This window comes from Cyanistes caeruleus, chromosome 19, assembly GCF_971803275.1.
Source record: "Cyanistes caeruleus chromosome 19, bCyaCae1.hap1.1, whole genome shotgun sequence".
NCBI lineage: Eukaryota > Metazoa > Chordata > Aves > Passeriformes > Paridae > Cyanistes > Cyanistes caeruleus.
The window spans coordinates 5,796,683-5,818,662 of record NC_141719.1 but is presented as its reverse complement, the minus strand read 5'-3'; the positions used below and the strand labels follow the sequence as shown (position 1 = coordinate 5,818,662).

The following is a 21,980-nucleotide window of genomic DNA, read 5'->3' as shown; positions in this document are numbered from 1 at the left end:
CTCTCCCTGCAATCCCTGCATTGCTGATGGGGACAGGACAAAGTTTTGGATTTCCTGAGCCCCCTGTGATCGCAAGCCCCCAGTGCAGAGCTGGATCCCATGGATCCCAACCCCTTATGCTGCTTGCATGCAGAGAGGCATTCCAGCAGGACTGCAGCAGAGGGATAAACCAGCAGAGCCAGCCACCCACTGCACCCAGCTGAGCTGCAGGGACCTCTGGGGGGGACCATGACAGGATGGGAGACACAGAGCCACCCAATATCCACCCCACAGGAGCAGGATCACAGGGCTGGCTCAATCCCAAAGGCACCACTCCAGGGATGCCCCCCTCTCCCCACTACCACCTCCAGGCAGGAGCAAGCACCCCATGGGGCTCAGCAGCATCCCTCTGTAACCCCCAGGAGGGAAAGCAGGAACATCAGCCTCCTTGTCAGGGGTTTCCATCACACATCTTCCTGTCCCTGGGTGGCAAATGGACTCATGAGGCATGTCCTCCCTGGAACCATCATCCAGGAGGAGCTTCCAGCAGCAGCTGCTCCCCTAGGGAGGAAGGGGAGAGCAAGGGCTAGGGAAGAAGAAGGCCGTGCACAGAGGGAACAGCATGAGAAAACCAACCCACTGTCAATTGTGCCAAGTTGTGCAACACTTGAAATGTCACTGCAAGTTCCTCTTTTGTTCCCTCAGCCCCAAGTAGGAAAGCCAGATCCCCCCTGCCAACGGGGCCCCCTGCCCTCTCCTCATTTCCAGCAAAACCAAAGCCTCTCGGGTTTCCCCGCAGCATCACCAGCTCAGTCGGCTGCTGCCAGTGGTGCATGTCAGCAAGAGCGAGCTCGAGCCAACTGGAGCTCCAGGACTGTGCCCAGCCCTGGGGGTCACAGCAGAGAGGAGCCATCCCCTCTGACTGCTGCCAGCATGCTGCAGTGCCTCCCTGCCCTCCCGTCCTGGCTCCCTCCTCTCTCCAAGAAAAACATTTCAGCTTTTTCCTCCTTCCAGACAGCAGCGCCTCTGCATATTTTCAGTGTGTGAGCAGCAGCTCAGGCCGGCAGTGCTGGAGCAGCAGCCGCCTCACACCACACCCAGGGCAGCAGTGATGCTCAGGATGCCTTTGGCACATTCCCAGTTGTCCCCATCCCCAGACCCACCACTGACCCAGCAATAAAAACCACCCAAAACCGGGGCAGACGAGATGGTGAGCAGCAGTCCTAACCCCACTCGAGCCTCCCCACTCAGCAGCCCTCCTTGGAAAGCAAACCCAGTGGGAATCGTGTGCCAGCTTAATTAGAGGGGAGAGAGGCGAGTGGCTGCAAACCGGAGAGGAGCCTTGTCAGAGGTTACACAACAATTTCTGAATCAATGGAGCTGCTCCACACAGTGTGGCTGGCGAAGCCGCTCGGGTTTGGCCGCGGCCGCCCAGGCTCAGGGTGGGTGCGAGGCAGCGTCGGCAGCGCCTGTGCGGCAGCGAGCAGCAGCATAACACAAAATTACAGTATTTACTCTCCAGTCTCCAAAAACATGCACGAGGGAGGTCCCCACAGCCCACCCAGAGCCAGCTGCCCCGACCCAAAGCTAGTGCCTCTCTATCCATGGAAGATGCTGTGCCATCAACCTCTCCAGCAGCAAGGAGCTGCTGAGGAAATGGGGCACACAGCACACTGCGAGCAGTTTCCCCAGCAGGGAGCCTGCCTCGGTAATTTTAGAACATGCCAGTTTGCTAAAGCACTCTCCGCACCTCCAGCAGCAGCCTGAAAGCTTCGTGTTCTCCCCAGCTTTTATTTGGGCAGGCGTGGGCCAGCCACGAGGAGCGCCTGGCGATGCCAGCTCGCCCAGCCAGCTGCTTCCCCGGCTGTCCCGGCAGCTGGAGTCGTGGGAACACACCAGAAATCGCTAGAAAAGCATGCAAACATAAATCACACCTCTCATCTGCAGCTCAGGATGCGGCTGGAGGCAAAAAAAAGGCTGCTGTTTGTGCCCATCCTAAACTTGTTGCGTTGGTGCTGGTTTCACTGACTCCCTACCAGCACGAAGAGAAAGAACAGCCAAGGACAGGCTCTGAAGCACTGAGAGCACAGCCACTTCCAAAGAGCTCTGCTTGGCTCCCAGAGACACAGCTGGAGGACAGCTACACCAGTGCTCGGGCCCTGACACCCCTCCAGCACCGCAGCCTGCCCATGCCCAGCGGTACAGGGGATGCATCCTGCACCCACAGTGATACAGGGAACACATCCTGCACCTGCAGAGAATGCATTCTGCACCCACAGTGATACAGGGAGCACATCCTGCACCTGCAGCAGTGTAGGGAACACATCCTGCACCTGCAGTGGTACAGGGAACACATCCTGCACCCACAGTGATACAGGGAACACATCCTGCACCTGCAGCAGTACAGGGAACACATCCTGCACCCACAGTGATACAGGGAACACATCCTGCACCTGCAGAGAATGCATTCTGCACCCACAGTGATACAGGGAACACATCCTGCACCTGCAGAGAATGCATCCTGCACCCACAGTGATACAGGGAACACATCCTGCACCCACAGTGATACAGGGAACGCATCCTGCACCTGCAGCAGTGTAGGGAACACATCCTGCACCTGCAGCAGTGTAGGGAACACATCCTGCACCTGCAGCAGTACAGGGAACACATCCTGCACCTGCAGCAGTACAGGGAACACATCCTGCACCTGCAGCAGTGTAGGGAACACATCCTGCACCTGCAGCAGTGTAGGGAACACATCCTGCACCTGCAGCAGTACAGGGAACACATCCTGCACCTGCAGTGATACAGGGAACGCATCCTGCACCTGCAGCAGTACAGGGAACACATCCTGCACCTGCAGCAGTGTAGGGAACACATCCTGCACCTGCAGTCCTGCACCCACAGTGATACAGGGAACACATCCTGCACCCGCCCTGCTCTCCGATGGCCTCTCCACCTGCAGCATCGTCAGCCTTGTGCGGGTCACAGGGCACTGCGGGTGATGACACGGGAGGAGGAAGAGGGGGGAGGAAACAGGCTTTTTCTTCTACCTTTTCATAGACGCAGTAAACCCCACCTGTTTAAAGGTGATGAGGTATTTCAGGGCACGCGAGCGGCTCCGAAGGCAGCGCTCATTCATCCCGCCTGCCCACGCGTCCTCGGCGGCGACAGCGGGCGGGGCTGGGGGGTCCCCGGGATCGGTGTCACCTTGCAGGGAGCTGGCACAGCGACACTGACATCAGCCTCTTGTCCCTTTTGCTCCTCCAGCCAGGCCAGGTGGGCTGGCTGGCGGGAGCCGCGGTTTCAGCATCCTGCAGGGACCCGGCGCTCTCATCTCCCCCGCTGCCCAAGCAGGGCAGGATCAGGATCAGACCCCGTGGGAGCTGCCAACAGCATCTTCCCCTTCCCCCTCCTCCAGCCCAGCTGCAGAGAGGGGCCGTGGGAGGTGGGAACGAGGCAGCAAAAAGCTTCGAACGTGGCACCAAACCCGGCCATAAATAATCTCCTGAACACAGCCAGGTTTTACAGCCTTTCCCTCACCTTCCTCCGGCAAACCTGAGAGCGTCCCGGATTCCTAACCTGGAAACCGAGTGGGACGATGGAAAAAGCAGCGACTTTCTCCTCTCCTCTGAAAGGACTGGGGAAGAAAGCAGCACCATTAGCGAGCTGCAGCCTCACCCAGCTCCGTGGTCCAGAGTCAGTGTGACCCCAACAGGACCCAAACCTCAGCTCCTCCACCCCCTCCCCATCCCAGAAGATTCCATCTCACGTTCAAGAGCCAGGATTGCCAAAACAGATCCTGCCTCACGTCGCTTTTCCTGTCTGCCTGGAGGCAAATCATCTCATCTGCCACATGCATCAAGTTCAGTGTATAAAATTCATGGAATAATAACAACAACGATTTTTTTTCTCCTATCTGCTGCGCTCTCCTGCCTGCTGGGAGTGCAGACTCCCCGGGGAAGCGCTGGCTGCCTCCACACTGTGCTGCCCAGCACGGCTGCACCCATGGGTGCCACATTACACAAGCACATGCTGCTGCTCAGCCCGGCTGTCCTTGGGAGATAGACCAGGAAAAACAACGCACGCTCCCCACCTTCCCTCAGGGTATTTAACACTAACGTGATAATCCCTTCTCCCCATGCACACATGGGTTTTCTTGGAAGAGCAATAAAGGAGAATAAAAATGTGAGTCTGGGAATGCTGGGCATTTGCTAAGCCACCACCCTGGAAAGGCTGAGCTGGCCAAAAAGTGAGGTGAGGTATGTCCACAGCTCCAACCCGATGGGAACGTGTGTGGGGAGCACTGCTTAGCACCCTGGCTGCACCCCACCTTTCCTGGCTGGGAATCTTTATCCCCCCTCACCCCCAGACTAATCTACTCCAGCCTGAAGAACTGGTGATGGGAGTGTAGCAGGGTAGGGACCATGGTTTGGGGGTGTAAGTAGATTTCCACAGGTTCACACGAGGCTGGAGGCAGAAGGAGCTGCCCATCAGTGCCCTCGACAGCCAAACACCAGCTTCAGCCCAGAGCATCCTTCAGGGCTGCCAAGAATTCTGCCAACACCAAAACTTCTGTCAACAGTGAAGTCTCTGCCAACACTGAAACCTCCACCACAGCAGCAGCTCACCCCAGGCCAGCTCCCAGCCTGTCCCAGCCCTTAGTGGGGATATGTTAGCTCAGTCACCCAGACCTATTGATTCAGGAGCATTAATTGGCCTTCACTGTTCAAACACTGACCTCAATTAGAGCCACTTTTCCTTTTTTCCTCTTTTTTTTTCCCCTCTGCTGGCTCCTTCCCCTTGGCTCTGCTAGTTTAAATACCAGAATATCTATATTGGCCTTAGGGAGATGTGGTGTTAACGGTACATTTGTATCTCATTTATAGCCAGGCTCTTCACAGCCTTAATAAGCAGGTCCCTAAAACATGGGGGGAACAGACACCCACTGCAGGGGATGTTTGCTGCTGGCTCAGCCCTGCCCAGTCACTTAGGGGGTTTAGGAGATGGGACTGCCAGCTCTGAGCTCTGTGTCTGAACAAATCCCTGATTTGGACAGCACTCAGCTGGAGTGGTAGCTCAGCCTTTCCCTGGGAGTGATCCCATCCATGCCCTGCACATCCCAAAGGAGCACCACAGCTCAGCCTCTGCAGCCCACCCAGCCTCCAGCCCCCCACTCACCAGGACTACAACAGCCCTTGAAGCTGCTCTAATTATCTTTATTTCCTTTCACTGATTCCCTACCCATGGCATCCCAAGCCAAAGCCCAGGAGGAAACAGCCGGGATTTCAGATTTAATTAAACCTCTCTGAGCAGGCTGTAACCCTCCTCCAGGCTGTTATCACCGAGCCTCCTGCATGCTCCAGGATCAGCCATTCCAGCACCAGGGAGCCAGAGGGGGCAGCTCTGGTATGGGGGTACCTGCTGAACCCCAGGGCTAAATCCCATCCCTTACTTGTGGGGGTAAGAAGCCCGATAGTTGGAAATGATATCACAATTTGTTTATTTAATCAGCTTTCTGCTGAGTTATTCTGCTGAGTTATGCTGAGTAAATTGCCTGAGATCATCAATCAGGGCACAGCACAACCAGAGAGGTGTCTCTGCTGCCAGCCCCAACACCCAGAAGAGCTTCAGCACTGATTTTCCAGTTTTAATGTTCATCTTATTGTGGCACCAATTTTATGTCTGGCCAGGATGGACCCACAACCCCAAACTTTCTCACAGAAAACACCTCCCCCACAGCACCTGCTCTGGACTCACATTTATCTTCCCATAACACACAAACCACAGGGAAAATTCCAAAATTTTCTGGTTATCCAGTTCACTCAAAAAAGCACTTGAGCAAAGTCAGAGCTCCCATTCCCCAGAACAACTGTGGGATTTGGACATTGCTGAAGGTGGCACCTAAAGACATCTCCCAGCCCCCCACAGACCAAGCAAAAGCTGTGAGAAAAAAAAAAAATAAATAAGAGACAACACACAGGTCTGAAAGTTCACCAAAAAAATTTTTAAAAAAATTTAAAAAAAACATTAACCAGCTCAGCTCACAGCTTTTTAAAACACCAAACCTGTAAACCTTCCCAAACCTATCCATTATTCACATGAATGTTTACAGAAACCAGGGATATTCCAAAGTGTCTATGCAGGCTTCCCATTAAAAACACATTGCAACAATGGGGGAAGAAGCACATTTTCAAGAAATGCTCCACTGGCTCCAAATAAATGAATTCCTAAAATTTTCAGCCTCTTAGGGGATAAATCTGGGGAGGGCTGCATTTGCTACAGCGGTTCAGAGCAATTGCTGCACCCAGCACGTGTAGGCAACTCGATATCTATGATGATATATAAAACAGTGTTTTACATGAACCTCATCACAGTGTGACCCCAGCAAACCCTTCACACTTGCCAGCTACAAACCTTAATTAACCTGTAACAGCACAGGCTGGTTAATGAGCTGCTGAGCAAAGAATGGCAGGGGCTGCATGGAGAGGCAGTGTCTGTCCTGCTGCCACCCCCTTGCTGAGTGTTGTCCACTGAGGAGGGGCACTTCCAGCCTCTACACCTCATTTTTAGTGGCTTGGGAAACCCCAGCTTGAGGATGAGGTGACTCCAGAAACCACAAAGAAAACCTAGCTGGGAGCATCCTACTGTGACTCCGTTCTGCCTGTGGTGAGGCGCTTTCCAGCCCTCCAGCCCTGAGCATCTTTTATATTTCTTCTCCTTCAGTAACCCAAAGCCCATCAGACCCAAATTCAAAATATTTTGCAACCCCCTCCCCCCCAAGTCCTGCTGCTGACATGGAGAAGACAAAAACTGGATAGCAAGCACCTTCCAAATCTTCATCAGCCAGGGAAGACCCGACTGGACTGCCCCCAGGGCACCTTACGTGCCTGATTCCCATAAAGCTCCCGGTTTCCTGCAGCTCTGGGGACCCTCCTCCCCAGTTCCTCCCCAGCCCCACCTCCCTGCAGCGGTGGGTTCACCTCAGGATAAACCCCACCACCACCTCCCAGAGCAGAGATCTAACAGAGGATGCTAAAAAGCTACCGGGCCGTTTCCATGGGTACGTGAGGCACATGTTGCTATGTGATACCCGGCCCGTTTCCATGGAGACAGCAGGGCTGTCACCACGCAGGGCTTATTAGTTGCCATGGCTATTAAAAGGTGCTTGTCCTCTGGGGACCTGGAAGGACCAAGGCCAGCACCTTCCCTTTCTCTGTCTCTGGGATGGCAGCAGCTCCCCAGGATGCCAGTGGGGACCTGGCTGTGCAGGTTCCTGACACCGCAGGGATGGGCAGCTCCAGGCTAAGCTGCAGAGGCAGCCCAGTCCTGCACTTTCCCATGGAGAACCACACGTGCCCCAGCCCATGGGAAAGTGCCTTCTCCACAAGTGAGCAGAGCATGCCAGCCAGGGGATTTTCCTTAGGGCTGACACAGACCCCACAGAGCAGGGTAAGCACTCAGAAGGGCCCAGGTTGCCATCTGACCACTGAGCTCTGTCCCACCTGCCCACCAGCGTGGCACAGAGAATCTTTGCCCCACTTTGTATGGTGGATTTGGTCTGGCCAAACCCGTGTGTCACCAGGCAAAACCACGACAGAACTCAGCCCTTACAGACAAGGCAGTGCTGCAAAAACACAGACAAGTGCATTGTCTGCCCTGCTGTGGATCACCCTCCTGCCTCCCTCAGCCACTCAGGGTGGCACAGCTCCTGCCTGCTACTTCCAGAGCCCATTTTTCCAAGCATGGAGAACTCCTTGATCCTTCCTCCAGCCCCTGGCACAAGATCCAGCCCCCAGTCTCACCCTGTTCCAGCAGTTCGTGCCACAGCCCTGCACCCACCACTCTATCATCTTTCTAACTACATCCTGGAGTGAAAATAAGGATGCAAGAAAGTCCTGGGTTTTATTTCTTTTTAATTTTTCCCCCTTTAGACAGTCACAGGCCCCATTTCAGAGCCCCTACACTGCTTGGCTAGGGCAGCATCTGAACCCATCTCCATCCTGTCTCAAATCACCTCCCCAACAGGCCCTAAATGGGTTTTTATGCAGCTATATAAACTCTTATGGAAAATACTCACATGCTGTTTTAAATAAAGGGTATTATTTTCTCATCATTCTGTTAGATTTTCTAGGAAGGATGTATTTTTTTCATTTAACTCGAATGGACCAAAATTTTAAAAAAATAAAAAAAAACCCAAAAAACACCACAACCAAAAACCTACAGAAAGGTATATTACCCTATAGTGGAAAATTAGATTCCTCCCACACAATACTATAGGATGATTTAAATATAACATATAGGAATATAACATGTTATTAAATTGTATAGTATCTTTCTAGAAAGAACTACAGTACAGGATTCTAAAAATTACTCCCAAAACCTATTATGCTTCAATCTAGCCCAGCTGGTTTCCTTTCTATTACATGCTGCAACTTTTCCTAAAAGGCTCAGGTTTTAATTGTGTCTTAAAATGCTGCAGCAATCACACTCCAAGAATGGCTCTAAACTCCTCCAGAAATGACAGACCCAAGTGGGAAGCCCCTGGCCTTGGGCTGGGATGGAGGTGGGGGTGGATGGGACCCTGCACTCTCCACAATTAAAAAACACTATAAATAGCAGAGGGGAGACATGTCCAGTGAGGGCCCAGGCATTTGGATTCATGGGCATGAAGCAATTCTGTATTTCAATTCAATTTCTCTCCCAGCACTCACCACCTCAAATATTTGGGGTATTCAAGTAGTTATTGATGCTCCAGCACTAGACACTCATCCTCTTTCCCCCATCTTCCAAAAAAACCCAAAAAGGATTACAGAAAAAAAAAATTGCCTGTAGCTGTTGCCATAGAGACCCTCCAGCTCGGCACAGAAACCCAAAATCTTGTAAAAAATGGAAGAATTTAAGATTTTAATCAGTGAAAACAGACAGGAGGCCAGGAGCATCAACGCACATGCTTGCCTTAACAGCAGGATGTGTTCACCCCTCATTTAACAGCATCCTAAGAGCCAGCTGAGCACAGGGACAGAAAGGGAGAGGAATGAAAACAATGAAAACCCCATCCGCTTTCGAGTATTTTCTGTCCCCAGCAAAGCAGCCTCTCGCTGCCAGGCTGATTCTGGACCAATACCCCACCAGCCAAGCTGTTTGTGTTCCCGTTCCCTTCATCTGCTGCCAGAAAAAGAAAATAAAATTCAACAATACAAGAGAGGCAAAATATTTCCCAGAACTGCGCTATTTCTCCCATAAACTTCACCTCACCGCCAGCACGGCCAGGAGTGGGGGAGGAAAAACAAAGGAAAAAATCCCAACTTTTAGCACCATGAGATGTTTTTGTGACTGTCTCGAAATTGCTCTTTTCTGCTGCATCCTCCGCTGTCACTCCCGACCCGGCTTCCACCATGACCACAAATCAAACATCGTGGGATAAACTCACTGCTCTGGCATTTTCACTGCTTGGCACAGCCCCGGCTCAACTTGTGGCCGCTGGCTAAGACAAACACGGCCCCGAGCACGCTCCAGCAGCTGCCTTTCCACTGGTGGCATGCTGCAGCTTGCCAAGGTGGCCAAAGGAGCTTATTTTATCACCTTTTAAGCCTTGTGATGAGTTAGGGAGGTGATGGCATCCACCAGCAGCAGCTCAGGGACGGGGCAGTGGTTTCACCTGGCAGCAGGATGTGGGGGATAACCAAAGCCACAGCGTTGGGAAAAGCCTCCAGCGCCAAGGGGTGTTGTGTTACATGCCTGAGGATACAGAGCTTGAGGAATACCAAAACAAGGAACTTCAAAAAGGAGTGGTGTTGGCCCAGGGAATATTGTTGTATGAGCTCAGTGGCTTCAGAGCGATGGAAAAAATCACACATTGACCCGAAGGGGTGATGGAAGGACTCGGAGTGCGGGGGCTGAGCTTGAGACAGGCCACCAGCATCCACCCAAGGGGCCTCAGGGGAGGCTGGGTGGGTGTGCAGGTACCTGTGGCAGTACCCCAGCACCCCAAGCTGCTCCAACACCCTGGAGCCAGGGAAGGATCCAGATCTGGGGGCTCAGGTAACTGCCCTCACACTGCCCTGGCACACTGATGTAGAGGCAGCATTGCTGTCGGCTCCCAGCTTAGGCAGACTAAGGTGTCTCCCAAAAACCTTCTACCACTACCAAGTCCCCACCTGCTCAGCTCCTCACTTTTACCCTCTGCTGCACATTTAGATGCCCACCAGGGTGAAGGTTCATTTGCTTTCCACTAACCCCATCCCTGACAGCACTGGGAGATGCAGGATGCAGCCACACTACCACCAGCTCCTCCAGAGCCCAAGAGCTGGAGTCAGAGCACAGCTGGCAAGGAAGGCCTTGGAGGAGTGTGGATAGGGACTTACAGACTAAAGGAATCACTCCAAACAAGATGATCTTGGCCTGAAGGTCACTGGAAGAGGAGATTTGTGACTTCTTTCTGTGCCTTTGCTCTTCTTCCATTGCTGAAGCACCACAGTGCAGCCGTGTCCTGGGCTCTGCTCAGCCTGTGATGGGGACAAGTGTATGTACACACACACACACAAACATGCACTGTGGGCAATTCTAAACTGCCCTACAGTCCCCTCAGAGGCTCTCAGGGACACTGTCAGGCTCGGGCCAAGGGCTCTGCTCAGGGACCTTTGCTCCTCTCAGCCCCTCTTTGCTCTGGACCAAGCAGCCAGGCACTCACAGGGCAGCCAAGCACCTGCATGGCCTTGAGATAGAAGGCAGAGAAGCCTTTATCCTGTCCTTGGATAAAGGCTGTGGACCATTCCCAGGCAGATTTTCCAAGGCTCCCAGTGCCCATGCCATGGCCCTCAGCCCTGCCCATGCTGCCCCATCCCCCTTGAGTAGCTCCCTCCCTCTCCTGCGCTCTCCTCTCTTGCTGTGCCTGTGTGTGGGTGTATTTGGAAACGAGATCTTTCCAGCTGAACTGCAAAATGAAATGCAGAGATCACAACTCCTTGAATAGATTCAGTGCACAACCCCCCCCCCCCACCTCCCCCCAACCTCCAGCCTGTCCCCCATGCAAAATCCAGGCAAAAACAAAACAAAGCAAAGCAAAGCAAAACAAAACAAAACACCAAACAAACAAAAATAAAAAAAAGGTGAAAAAAATTAAGGTGTTCAGCAGATGAAAGGGGGAGACTGGGGGGGAAGGGAGGCAATGCAAAGCACTTTCCTTTTGTCCCCCAGTTCACCACAAGATCTGTAGCTTGACCCCCACTTGCTCAGCCCTCTGAGCTGCCAGAGCTGAGACAGCCTGGCTTCATGGGGCTCCAAGAAAAGAGAAAACAAAGCCCAGCACAAAGCCAAGCCCAGAACCCAGCTGAGATGTGAACATCACTGCTGGAGGAGCCAGAGCCCATTTATTGAGATGAAGGCAGATGTGTCTCCACCCTCACTTGTGGGTACCCCGTGCTGGCCTTGGGCTCCTCTGCTCTGCTTTTCCTGGAAACAGGATTCCCCTGCACTGCTGCCATGACCAGTTCCTGAAGAAGGGGCTGTGATTTGCCCACAGCAGGGGAAATTGCTCCCATGGGAGCAGCGTGTTGGTGTCTGCAGGGGGCTGCTGTGGGGCAGGATGTGCACCATCCTAAGGGACAGGATGGAGGATAAAACAGAAGCATCCTGAAAAATACCCTCACCACAGCAATGCCCCATCCAGGCAGCAGGGCCTGAAGAAATGGGTGAGAGGAAGAGGAGAGTTGGGGGCTCGGAGTATCACTCACAGCCTGGAGACTCCTGCACTAACACTGGCTGTGCCAGAAAGTGGGGTGAGCATGCACTGCTGAAAGGGGAGTCACAAAGGCAGAGAGTTATCCCCTACACAGAACAGAGGCCAAGAGGTGGAAACATCCACCTCAGCTAGAGGAAGGACATCCTGCCACAGCTCGGCCACACAGGGATGCTCCAGCTCAGCTTCATGGAGGGACCATGGCAGGTCAGCTTGTCCCTTGCTGCCACCATCCAGCAGTTCCCAAACCCTGTGTGCACCACACACGTGTGGGTAGCGAGCCCCAGGACACCGAGCACACTGAGCTGTGGATGCCCTGTGCCTCCCCCATGGCCAGCATGGTTTGGGGTGCCTGGCTCAGCTCACATCCACTGGGTCACCAACAGGAGCAGCCAGGCAGCATCAAAGGCCGAAAGGGAAGAGCTCACCCCTCTCCCCAGGCTCGTGGATACCCAAAGCCCTGGGCCAGGGCTACTGAAGGGCAGGCTGAGAGGCCCATCTTACCTCCCCAAGCCATCCTTAACCCCCAAACAACTGCCTAAGGGACACAAAATCCCAGGCACAGGGAGAAAGGCGGTGGATAAGAGTATGAGGCTCCAGCTCCAGATAAGAGTATAATCCTCCATCCAGGATCCACAGATGGATCAGCTGTGATCCATCCCAATTCCAGAGCTAAGAAGTTTCACCTGTACCTCCCCTCTGAGCTGAATCAGGTTTCATACCCTGCAATGCTGAGCCAGCCATCGATCACAAACAATAAAGCAATTTATATGAGGCAGAGACCTTCAAGATTTATGCTGTATGCTTGCCATATAGTGCAAACACATTGCCCTCCACACGTGGCTGGGTCCTTTGTCAGAGGAATTTGGATTTTTGACCCTGGAAGTCAGGATGAATCTCTGAAGGAACATCAGAGACAGACCTGCACAGCGATCCTGAGCAGATTATGGTCTCAGGGGTATATCCCGAGACATATTTATGGCCCTCCAAAGCAAGATAAGTCAATAATCACATACAGTAGCAGTTACAAGTCAGATATTAAATTAATTCCTTTCCTCCCTATCTGCCCGGATAAACATTAATTCAATGGAGCATCAGAGGGCTCCGTTATTTATCATTCTTACTGGAGTTTGCTTTTTCCCATTAAGGTAGAATTGCTACAGCCAGGCTATCTAGAGATGATGGTTCCCAAATTAAAGACATTTTACACCCAACACAGGCACAGGGACCACCAGCCCAGACCTGGGATTTGTGTTATTAGCACTGATGTGGAGGAGGCTGGTTTAAAAGCAGCCCATCAAATGCATTTAGAAACCTCTTTCACCCACAGAAGGAACATTTTATTCCTACAGACCCTGGGGTCAAGCAGGAGCAGAGACATTTGTTCCCTTCCACAGAATCCAGGCAACCTGGCCCTGGGAGCTGCACACCCACCCACAGCAGGGCTCCCACCACCTTCTCCCCTCCCAGAGCAGGGCTCTTCCCAAATCCAATCTCAACCCAGAGCTAAAAATGAACATTATTCATGATTAACATCTTTATTTGCATAGTGTGGCTGGCAGCTTAACACCAAATAAATGTTTTGGCAGCAGGAGTCACAGGCATGGGGGCGAGCCCTGCCCTCCAGAAGGCGGCTTCAGCCTCACCATGGTTAACGAGCACTTTCTAATTGAATTAACAAATCATTAACAAGCCCTCTTTGCCATCTGGGCAGGGGAGGGCTCTGCCTTGGGCTGCTCTGGCCACCAGCATCTCAGGAGGGAGCACAGAGGCAGTCAGTAACACAGGAGGAGGGACTGTGAAACCTGACCTGATTAAGGTATGAATCACAGGAAATCCTGGAGGCACAAAACCCCCAGGGGGAGGCTGGGCTGCCAAGGTGGGTGAATCTCTGTGAGTCCCCTTGGCAGCTCCACTGCTGCTGGCTGTGTGGGTTTGCCTTCAGCCCCCAGGGTCAGGGAGCATCTTGAAGCTGGTTCGGTGGATGCACGAGGGGAAACCTCTTGGAAGAGAACCAAACTAGAGATAAATGTAAGGATGCTTTGCAGCAGAAACCCTGTAAGTGTGGGGCTAGCACCTGGATTACAGTAAATAAATCCCCTTTTCTTTATAAGGTCATCTGTGCCAAGCTCCCAGCTCTCAGCCATCACCTGTTTAGCGTTTTGTTCCCATTTTCAGCCCTCTCCTGTCCTCATCCTTGGATTTTGCATCCTGGCAGAGAGAGAGAGAGAGAAAACTGGGATGACAGGGGTGACAAAAAAATCCCAACACCAAACAGCTGCCAGTCCCTTGAGCCTAGGAAACACGCTAAAAATCCCAACCAAAACAACATTTCAGGCACAGGAGCCAAACCAATAGACAATTTCCATCTTCTTGTGACTAAACCGATGAACTTCTGAGGGCTGAGTCATGGGCACGTCCCAGTCCCACACACGTGTGCACGGCCACAGCTCCCTGCCAGGACCTGCCTGTCCATGCCACATCTCAGGCACGGGATGCTGCTCCTGGCACCCCAGCAGCCCCTTTCCCGTAAGGCACTAACCAGCAGCACGGCAGCCAGCACACAGAGCGAGCCTCAAAGCTTCTCTCTGCAAACATTCAGCCTGAAAAATGTGGGTTTTTTTCCGTCTGCTCGAAGCTTCTTTGCTGGGGCTTTGGTAGGAAGCAGATGTGAGAGCATCCCAAAGCAAAACCAGTCGTTACTCACTCTGTTATACAAAACCATAAGAATTTCCTCCCTTTTTGTTTTCTTTTGGGTTTTTTTTTGGGTTTTATTTCTTAGCACCAGACCAGATTCGGGTGAGAGGCCAAGGCTGGAGAAAGCCAAGGCCAAATGAACCCAGGTTGGGGGAAACCTCTGCATGTGTCACCATCCAAAGGGAATATTTCACATCTAGGTTGCTCAGCAGACAGCCAAGGCACCAGGGAAGGGAAAGCCACGATCTGGCCTCATAACAAACCCAGAAACACTTAGGCCTCCTAATTAACTAGGAAATTCAACCCTCTCTAAACCACCATGAAGCTTCAAAGCCCTCCCAACCTGACTCTGGATGCTCCTTCCACAGTTCCCCAAGGAAATCCCTGTTCCCTCAGACTTGACTCCCAGCCAGCAAAGCTGCCGGGGGCAAAGGCTCCCCATGGGTCCTCTGCCAAGGGAAAATGATTTCATGATCCAAGTGAAAAAGCCATCAGGGAGGTTCATTTTGGCCAAAGATTTTGCTCCCTTACAGCAAAACAGTATTTCAAAAAAGGAAAGTTGAGAGAAACCTGGGCAGGGAACTTGGAATAATCTGAAACTTGGTCCGTTCAGAATGGGGAAAAAAAAAACAAAATCAAAAAGAGTTTGAAATAAAAATGAGAAAGCAGCATTTTTCAGCATGATGACAAAACTTCTGCAGGGAGTACAGGGGGAGAAGAAAGCAGAAAATTTTCTGTGCATCATAAAATCTGGGCATTTCCAGACTGGCTCCAACAGCCTTCAGTACTGAACAGGGCAGAGAACACAAAAGCCGATCAAACTGAGAGCAGGGAGTGTGATGGGAGACATCACCCCATGGATGAGCGGCAGCTGGGGTGACCCAAGCCCATCCCCACACCTGCCTGTCTTCCCCCTGTCCTGGGCACCAGGGGCTGGGCAGAGCTGGGATCTCCTGATGGCCCCAGGTGAAAAGTAACCCCCTATGGACCATCCACTGAAGAGATGGAGTCAGTGTTCCACGTGTCTCTTCCAGCTCAGAATATTCTGTGAACTGATACCAAGCGTCTCCAGAGATGCTCCCACACCCCAGATGGGAGCAAAGTGAGATGGATTTCCGGGATGGATGGATGGATGGATGGATGGATGGATGGATGGAAGGAAGGAAGGAAGGAAGGAAGGAAGGAAGGAAGGAAGGAAGGAAGGAAGGAAGGAAGGAAGGAAGGAAGGAAGGAAGGAAGGAAGGAAGGAAGGAAGGAAGGAAGGAAGGAAGGAAGGAAGGAAGGAAGGAAGGAAGGAAGGAAGGAAGGAAGGAAGGAAGGAAGGAAGGAAGGAAGGAAGGAAGGAAGGAAGGAAGGAAGGAAGGAAGGAAGGAAGGAAGGAGAGAAAGAAAATAAAAGAAAGAAGAGAAAAGAAAGAAAACTTCTGGAAGTCATTACGATTCCTCTGCTCCAATCTCCTTTTTGGCAGACAGCTTCCCTCTCTCCCCTTCCCTCCCCCTCCACCCCACCCCAGCCCGCTTCAAAATGCCAGCCTATGATTTTTAAATGAGAAAAAGCTGCGCTGTACTCCAGCACTTGGATAAACTCCTACACAAACTTCCAGATGTGACACAACAGCCTGGAAGGGGGAACTCACAGAAGAATCTCCTTCAAAAACATAGGCAGGGAGCAAAGGAAGCGCCTGGCTGCCGGCAGGGCCGGGCGATGGATGTGTCCAGAGATTGCTGCTGAGATAAGGGGTCACCTAGATTAGGATTAAGCTGCTCCTGGCTCTTCCAGGGAGGCAAGGATGAGAGGAATGCTGGCCACTGCGCCCAGCTCTGGAAAGTGAACACCGCCTGCTGCTCCCGCTGAGCTCCCGAAGGGTTTGTGAACAGCAGGGAAGAGGATTTGCAGTTATTCATCTCCTGGGAGGAGGGGAATAACCACAGCACAGCACCCCTGTGCTGCCCTTGTTAAAAGGTGATGGGTGGAGATGGTCATGCATGAGCTGGCAGGGAAGCTCCAGCTCCTGCCCTGGGAGCAGCAGGATGCTCCACCCCAGCCGGGAGGGCCAAGAGGCTGTGGGAGACCCCTCAGCCAGGCACCAGCCAGATAAGTCAGGTTTCTTTTCTCCCCAGGAGCCAGGGAAGGGGAACACAGACAGCAGAAGCTTAGCCACAGCGGGAGAAATTCCATCTGTCCAGGTAGGGGCGGGAGGCACCAGCTGGTGAACTGGGTCACGGGAGAGAAACAAGCTCAGGTCCCCTGGGATGGATCAGACACAGGTGAAGCAAATGGATTCTGGCTCCTTTGTGGGCTTTTTTTTTTAATGAAAACAAGATCAATTTCAGGTCTGAACTGTCAAATCAAAGCGTTTTGCTTTGTTAAACTCAGAAGTGAGGCTGGAACAAATGTATAGAAGTGTAAGGACACCACGTGCACTTGCCCCAAAAACACACCCTTTTGATAACAAAAAAATATATTTTTAACCCTGCATCACACTGAACTCTTCAAAGAGCAGCACAAGCAGTGCTTGGCTCTCCCCATGAGCTGCCATGGCTGAGGAGGGGGTGAGGACACCCCAGTCTCCCACAAGGTGACAGGAGTTGCACTTGCATTCCCATGAGAAGGGCTACTGGGGAGCACTGCTGGGGCTGGGGAGCCCAAAGCACAGCCCAGCTCAGCAGCCTCAGGTCCCATCCCCAGCAGGCAGGGGGATCCCAGCTCTGGTGCAGTCAGACACACAGACATGCCCTTGCTGAAGAGCTGGAGGAGCCAGACGAGCACAGAGCTCAGGGTGAGCTCAGCAGGGGCTGACAGTGCCCTCAGAGGGACCAGTGCTGCCTCCCATGAAGAACCATATTCCAGCACAGCAGCTCCAGCCATCCTGTGAGCCAGCCTGGTGCAGATCTCACCATGAAGCCCTGGGGGTTCCAGACCCATTCCTGGAGGTGTCTGGGCACCTGCAACTTCCAGCAGGAGTTGGGGTCAATCAGCACTCTCCAGGACCCAGCTTTGGTCACCCACCTCTCCCTGCTGGGGAGTGAGCAGAGCCATGCGAGGCAGCTGCTGGAAGAATCCTCTCTGATTTACTGCAGACAGAAGGCAGGGCTGATTTCTGTGACCAGATCAAGATATGTCTCTTTGCCAAAGCCATTCCCAAACCCCCAGGTGGGATGGGAGCACCTCTCCCAGCATCACCCAAGCCTCCCCTTCCCAGAGAGGGAATTTGCAGAGCTGCCCTTCACCCTCCAAACCAGGAGGAAAAAACCAGGATTTCAGGCAATTTGGATATGTCTCCCCAGGAATGGCTGCACCTTCCAGCAGGGTTTTGTGGCGCCCCGTTGACACAGGCTGCTCTCCAGGCAGCAGCGCTCTGCGGGCAGGCAGGCGTGAGGGATGAGGCACTTTCAGTACTACAATAGATATCACAGATCCTTTCAGTTACACTGTTATTTCTCTGTTCAGATCTCTTAATGCCAAGTGGTAGCATCCTCCCCACTTTCTCCATCCCTGCTCTTCAATCACTCCACAACTCTCAAGAAATAGCCTCGTTTCTTGTCTCTGATCAGAGAAGCAGCCTGGCAAAGACCCTGATACAGCCCTTTCATCTTCCCATCCTTCATGGTGCTTTCATTTTACAAGTGAAAGTCAAGTAACCAGCTTGCCTCCTCTTTTCTCCCCCTCAGAGACTCCAGCTTCTCCTCTCACAGCCTTGCCAGCACACCAGGACACCCTGCATGTGCCACAGCCCTCCCCATCTCTGAGCCTGTGGGTCCAGCACTGTGACAACTAAACTTGTCCCCTGCTCCTTCTTCCCTCCTGACCCAGGCAGTTCTCACCCAGGGAAGAACCTTCCACCCTAAAGAATATGCAGGCTGTCATCCAGGCCTGTCCTCTCAGGTTCTCGTGGCTCCCAGAGAGGTTTTCACTCAAAGACCTCAATGGAGTGGCCAGGAAATACAGGTTGGTACATCTGGTCCATATTTAGAGTTAAAAATCCCAAGGTTTCAGGCTCTGGAAAATTGCTGGATCAGGACAAACTTCATTGCCTCTTTCTAGCCCTAAAGGGGAGGAGGAGCAGGAGAGCAACACAGTACCCCACATCCCTGCTCCAGACAGCAAGAGAAAAAGCCCCCTGGTCCAGGCAGAGAATGCTCTAGACAGAAACATGGCAGAAGACCTCAAAAATAACCTCCTCAATAGGACTTTGCATCCCTGCTGGATACTCAGAACCTCAGCCATCACCCTCCCCTAACCCAGCCACACAAACTGCCTAGACAGGGACACAGAGCAGAATCCCAGGAGTTCCAGCTGCACTTCAGGGGTACAAACCATCCTTCCTGGGCAAGAGTGGGTCCTGCCCCTCCTCCTGATGCCCCATCAACAGTGAGTTTTATCAGTCAGATAAGAGCACCACAAATCTGCCTGGAAAAGCCCCAAGCTCTGCATCCCCACAAGCACAGCTCAAACCAGAGTCATCCCATCCAGTTTCTGCAAGAGCCAATGCAGAAAGGTAAAAATCCACCTGAGACAGTGGCAGAAGGCAGTGAAAGCTCCAGACTCCCCAGAGCTGGGGCAGGATTCACCAGCCACGTTAGCCAAAGCAGCCACTCCTCTGCAGGGCAGCTGCTGGCAACAAAGATTTTCCAGCAACGTGATTACATGGTTTTAACACTGGGGCACGATTCCTAGATTACAGCCTGAGAAGGACTGCCACACTAAAGAAAAAAAAATAAAAGTATAAATATAAACAAGAGCAGGCTCAGCTCCAGCACTGAGTGGTAGAGAGGCAAAGGGGTGAGCAAGACAATGCTCTGCTAAACAGCCCAGCAAGTGTTGGGACACAGTGCAGGTACCAAGGTAGCTACTGTGTTCCTTTCATCTAAAGGCTGGACTGCTTTTTTTTTTTTTTTTTTTGTGTTGTTTTTAAATAAACTCCCCCAGTTTTGGGTCAGTGACCCTGAAAACAAACAGCTGCATGCAACCACATGACACAAAGATCCACAGCATCACCCTCGTGGCCCCGGGACTCCCAGCAAGATTCTTTCACTGTCAGTAACAAGTGAAAAATTGGTAACAAAAATCCCAGCCAGTGGGACTGCACTCAGTGCTCATCCCTGGATTGCAGTGATGTTTGCAGGTGTCCACAATACCACTAATTTTCCGAGGACAAAAGTTAATCAGCTTGTTTTTGCAGCCATAGAGGAGAAAACACATTTCAAGGCACTACTGGGGTGGGGGATTTTACTGAAAACACAGAAACGTGCAGGTGTTAACATCAGATTCAAAACACCATTTCAAAGATTAAAAATTTTAAAAAAAATTAACAGAGAGACTTGGAATCATATTTAAACCAGCGACCATAAATATTATTAGTCATAGTGGGCAACAAGAACACACTGACTTGCAGCCTGTTGTTAATATTTCTTTCCAAAACAGAAGGCTTCAAAAAGTTGCAAGATTTCCTAAGATGTTTAAATAAAGGCAGCTTTGAACTGCTTAGCTGGTCTGAAAGAGTTCTGAGAGTATTCATGACTGAAAGAAGAGAAATCTCTGGAAGAGAAATCTTGGATTTTTCCCTCCTGGGGGACATTTTAGGAGAGAAGGCACCCTATTTATCAGAGAAATCACTGCTGAAGCTCAAGCAAAACGATATTCACAACTCCAGCAGACCCTCACCACTCTTCCCAAGCACACCAACCTCAGCTGAGATGTAATCCCTAACAGTTCCCGCACACCAGGAGAGGAGAAGGATTAGCACAGGGTATTCTGGTACCATGTAACATGTCCTCCTTGCTGCTGCACAGCCTCTCACCCTCCAGACGTGGGGCTGCTACCCAGACCTACTTGCCTGCTGCTTGTGCCAGCACAGCACAGACGCGGGAACTTCCCGGGAAGCGGCTGCCTCTGCTGGACCAGCCCCTGCTGGAACCAACATCGCTTCACTTTATTTCATCTCGGGCTTATATTTCTGCAAATAATAAATGAAACTGGAATTTGGGGATGGTAAAATACTCTGAATGCTACAAGCCATGTGCTGGTTGCAACTCAGCTCCAAAGGAAAGCTTTAAAGACATCAAGACCGTAGAAAGAAAAGAATTTTCTACTGTCTCCTCTATTTCTTTTTTTCTTTCTTTTTTTTTTTTTTTCCTCTCCCCTTCTTTTGAAAGCTTAAACTTGACTAAAGCAGCTCGGCCTGTGCCAGAGCAGACAGGGAGCTTGGAAGGAGATCAGAAGCCTTTGGGGGGTTGTGGCTCACCCCAGGATCTGGCAAACCGCTGCCCTTGGCCAATGCACAGCGGGAGCGTGCCCCCCACCCTGCCCCGACCCCTCCAAACCAGGAGCATCCCCCGGGGGACTGCAGAGAACGGGACCGAGAACGGGCCTCGAGCACCCGCAGTTATTTAGGGACCCTGGAGCTGGGCAGCAACCCAAGCCCCCAAAACCTCCGCCTCCCTCTAGACTGCACCCGTCTCCCAAACCCCCAGGCAAGGGAGCGGGGAGACTAAAATGGGCAAGAAACGGGGTCAGGAAGGAAGAACCGATCTACAAGGCAAGAGAGCGGGGTTAGGGTCCCTCAGGGTGTTGGGGAGCAGGAGCAGAGCCGGTCGATCCCCGCGGAGGGCGGTCCCCAGCAGCTCCCGCTCCGAGTCCCGCTAGAACGGAGCGCTGAAGCCCGCGGGAGCCGCGGCACTGCGGCCCGGCAAGGGGAGCACGGCTCGGACCGCCGAGCCCTGCAACAGAGCGGAAAACTTCCCGGCCGAGCACCGGCCAGGGGGCGAGCTCCGCCGGGTGCCCCCCGCTACCCCAGGGCCGGCGGGTGACAGATCCTCCCAAAGCCCGGCTCCTTCCCCATCGCCCGGCGGGCTCCAGACGGGAGCTGTCCCCCGCCCTGCCGCCGCTCCGGGTGCGTGCAGGCCCCGGGGGGCTTACCTCGGGGCCGAACACCTGCAAAGGATACGGGTTACAGACCAGCCGGAGGCACCAGCTCCGCGGCCGGCTTTCCTGGCTCAGGTAGAAAAAGACGACGGGGGCCAGTGCTGGGTAGGGCAGCGCCTCCGCCTCCGAGTCTCCGCTGCCCGCCTCCCTGTCCCCCGGCCCCAGGTGGCCCCCGGCCCCGGACAGGTCATTAAGGCGGATGAAAGTCTTGGCTCTGCCCGGCTCCTCCTCGGCCGCTCGAGGTCCATCTTCGTCCATCCTCCGGCCGGCGGCCCCGGGGGAACCGGGGCGACGCGGAGCGAGCCGCTGGGGCGCCTAGAGCGGCGCGGCCATGGCGGGGCCGGGGGGCTGGAGGCTGCGGCGGGGCGGCTTCAGCTCCGGGGCGGCTTCAGCGCCGGGGTGGCATGGCCAGGCGAGCCACCGCCTCGCCCCGCGCCGGGGCCCGGGCCGGGCCGCCCCCCTGCTCCTGCCCCGCCGTCTGCGGGCTCCGTAGCTCCTCCTCGCCGTGCCTTCGGGGGCCCGAGCCGGCCGAGTCGCGGGCAGGGAGGCGGCGGCGGGGCGGCCCCCGCTGCCGGTGCTGGCCCCCACCCGCGGGGCGGGCCGCCCTTAGCGGCTCTGCCTGTCACCTCCGCTCCCCAAC

At 53.3% G+C, this 21,980-nt stretch overlaps 1 protein-coding gene across 50 annotated transcripts in view; it reads right to left on the bottom strand.

Annotated features, from left to right (window-relative positions):
* The window catches only part of CACNA1G (calcium voltage-gated channel subunit alpha1 G), a 145,615-nt gene extending 123,931 nt beyond the window's left edge, over positions 1-21,684 (bottom strand). For 24 of the 50 annotated variants that reach the window (XM_086857303.1, XM_086857314.1, XM_086857315.1 and 21 more), the window contains exon 1: positions 21,363-21,672. In XM_086857303.1, the coding sequence (XP_086713429.1) occupies positions 21,363-21,598 (236 nt within the window). In that variant the 5' untranslated portion in view covers positions 21,599-21,672. Of the gene's footprint in view, positions 1-21,362 lie in introns of all 50 variants that reach the window. The other 26 variants (XM_086857285.1, XM_086857300.1, XM_086857301.1 and 23 more) reach the window with 5 other exon arrangements.
* Between the last annotated feature and the right edge of the window lie 296 nt (positions 21,685-21,980).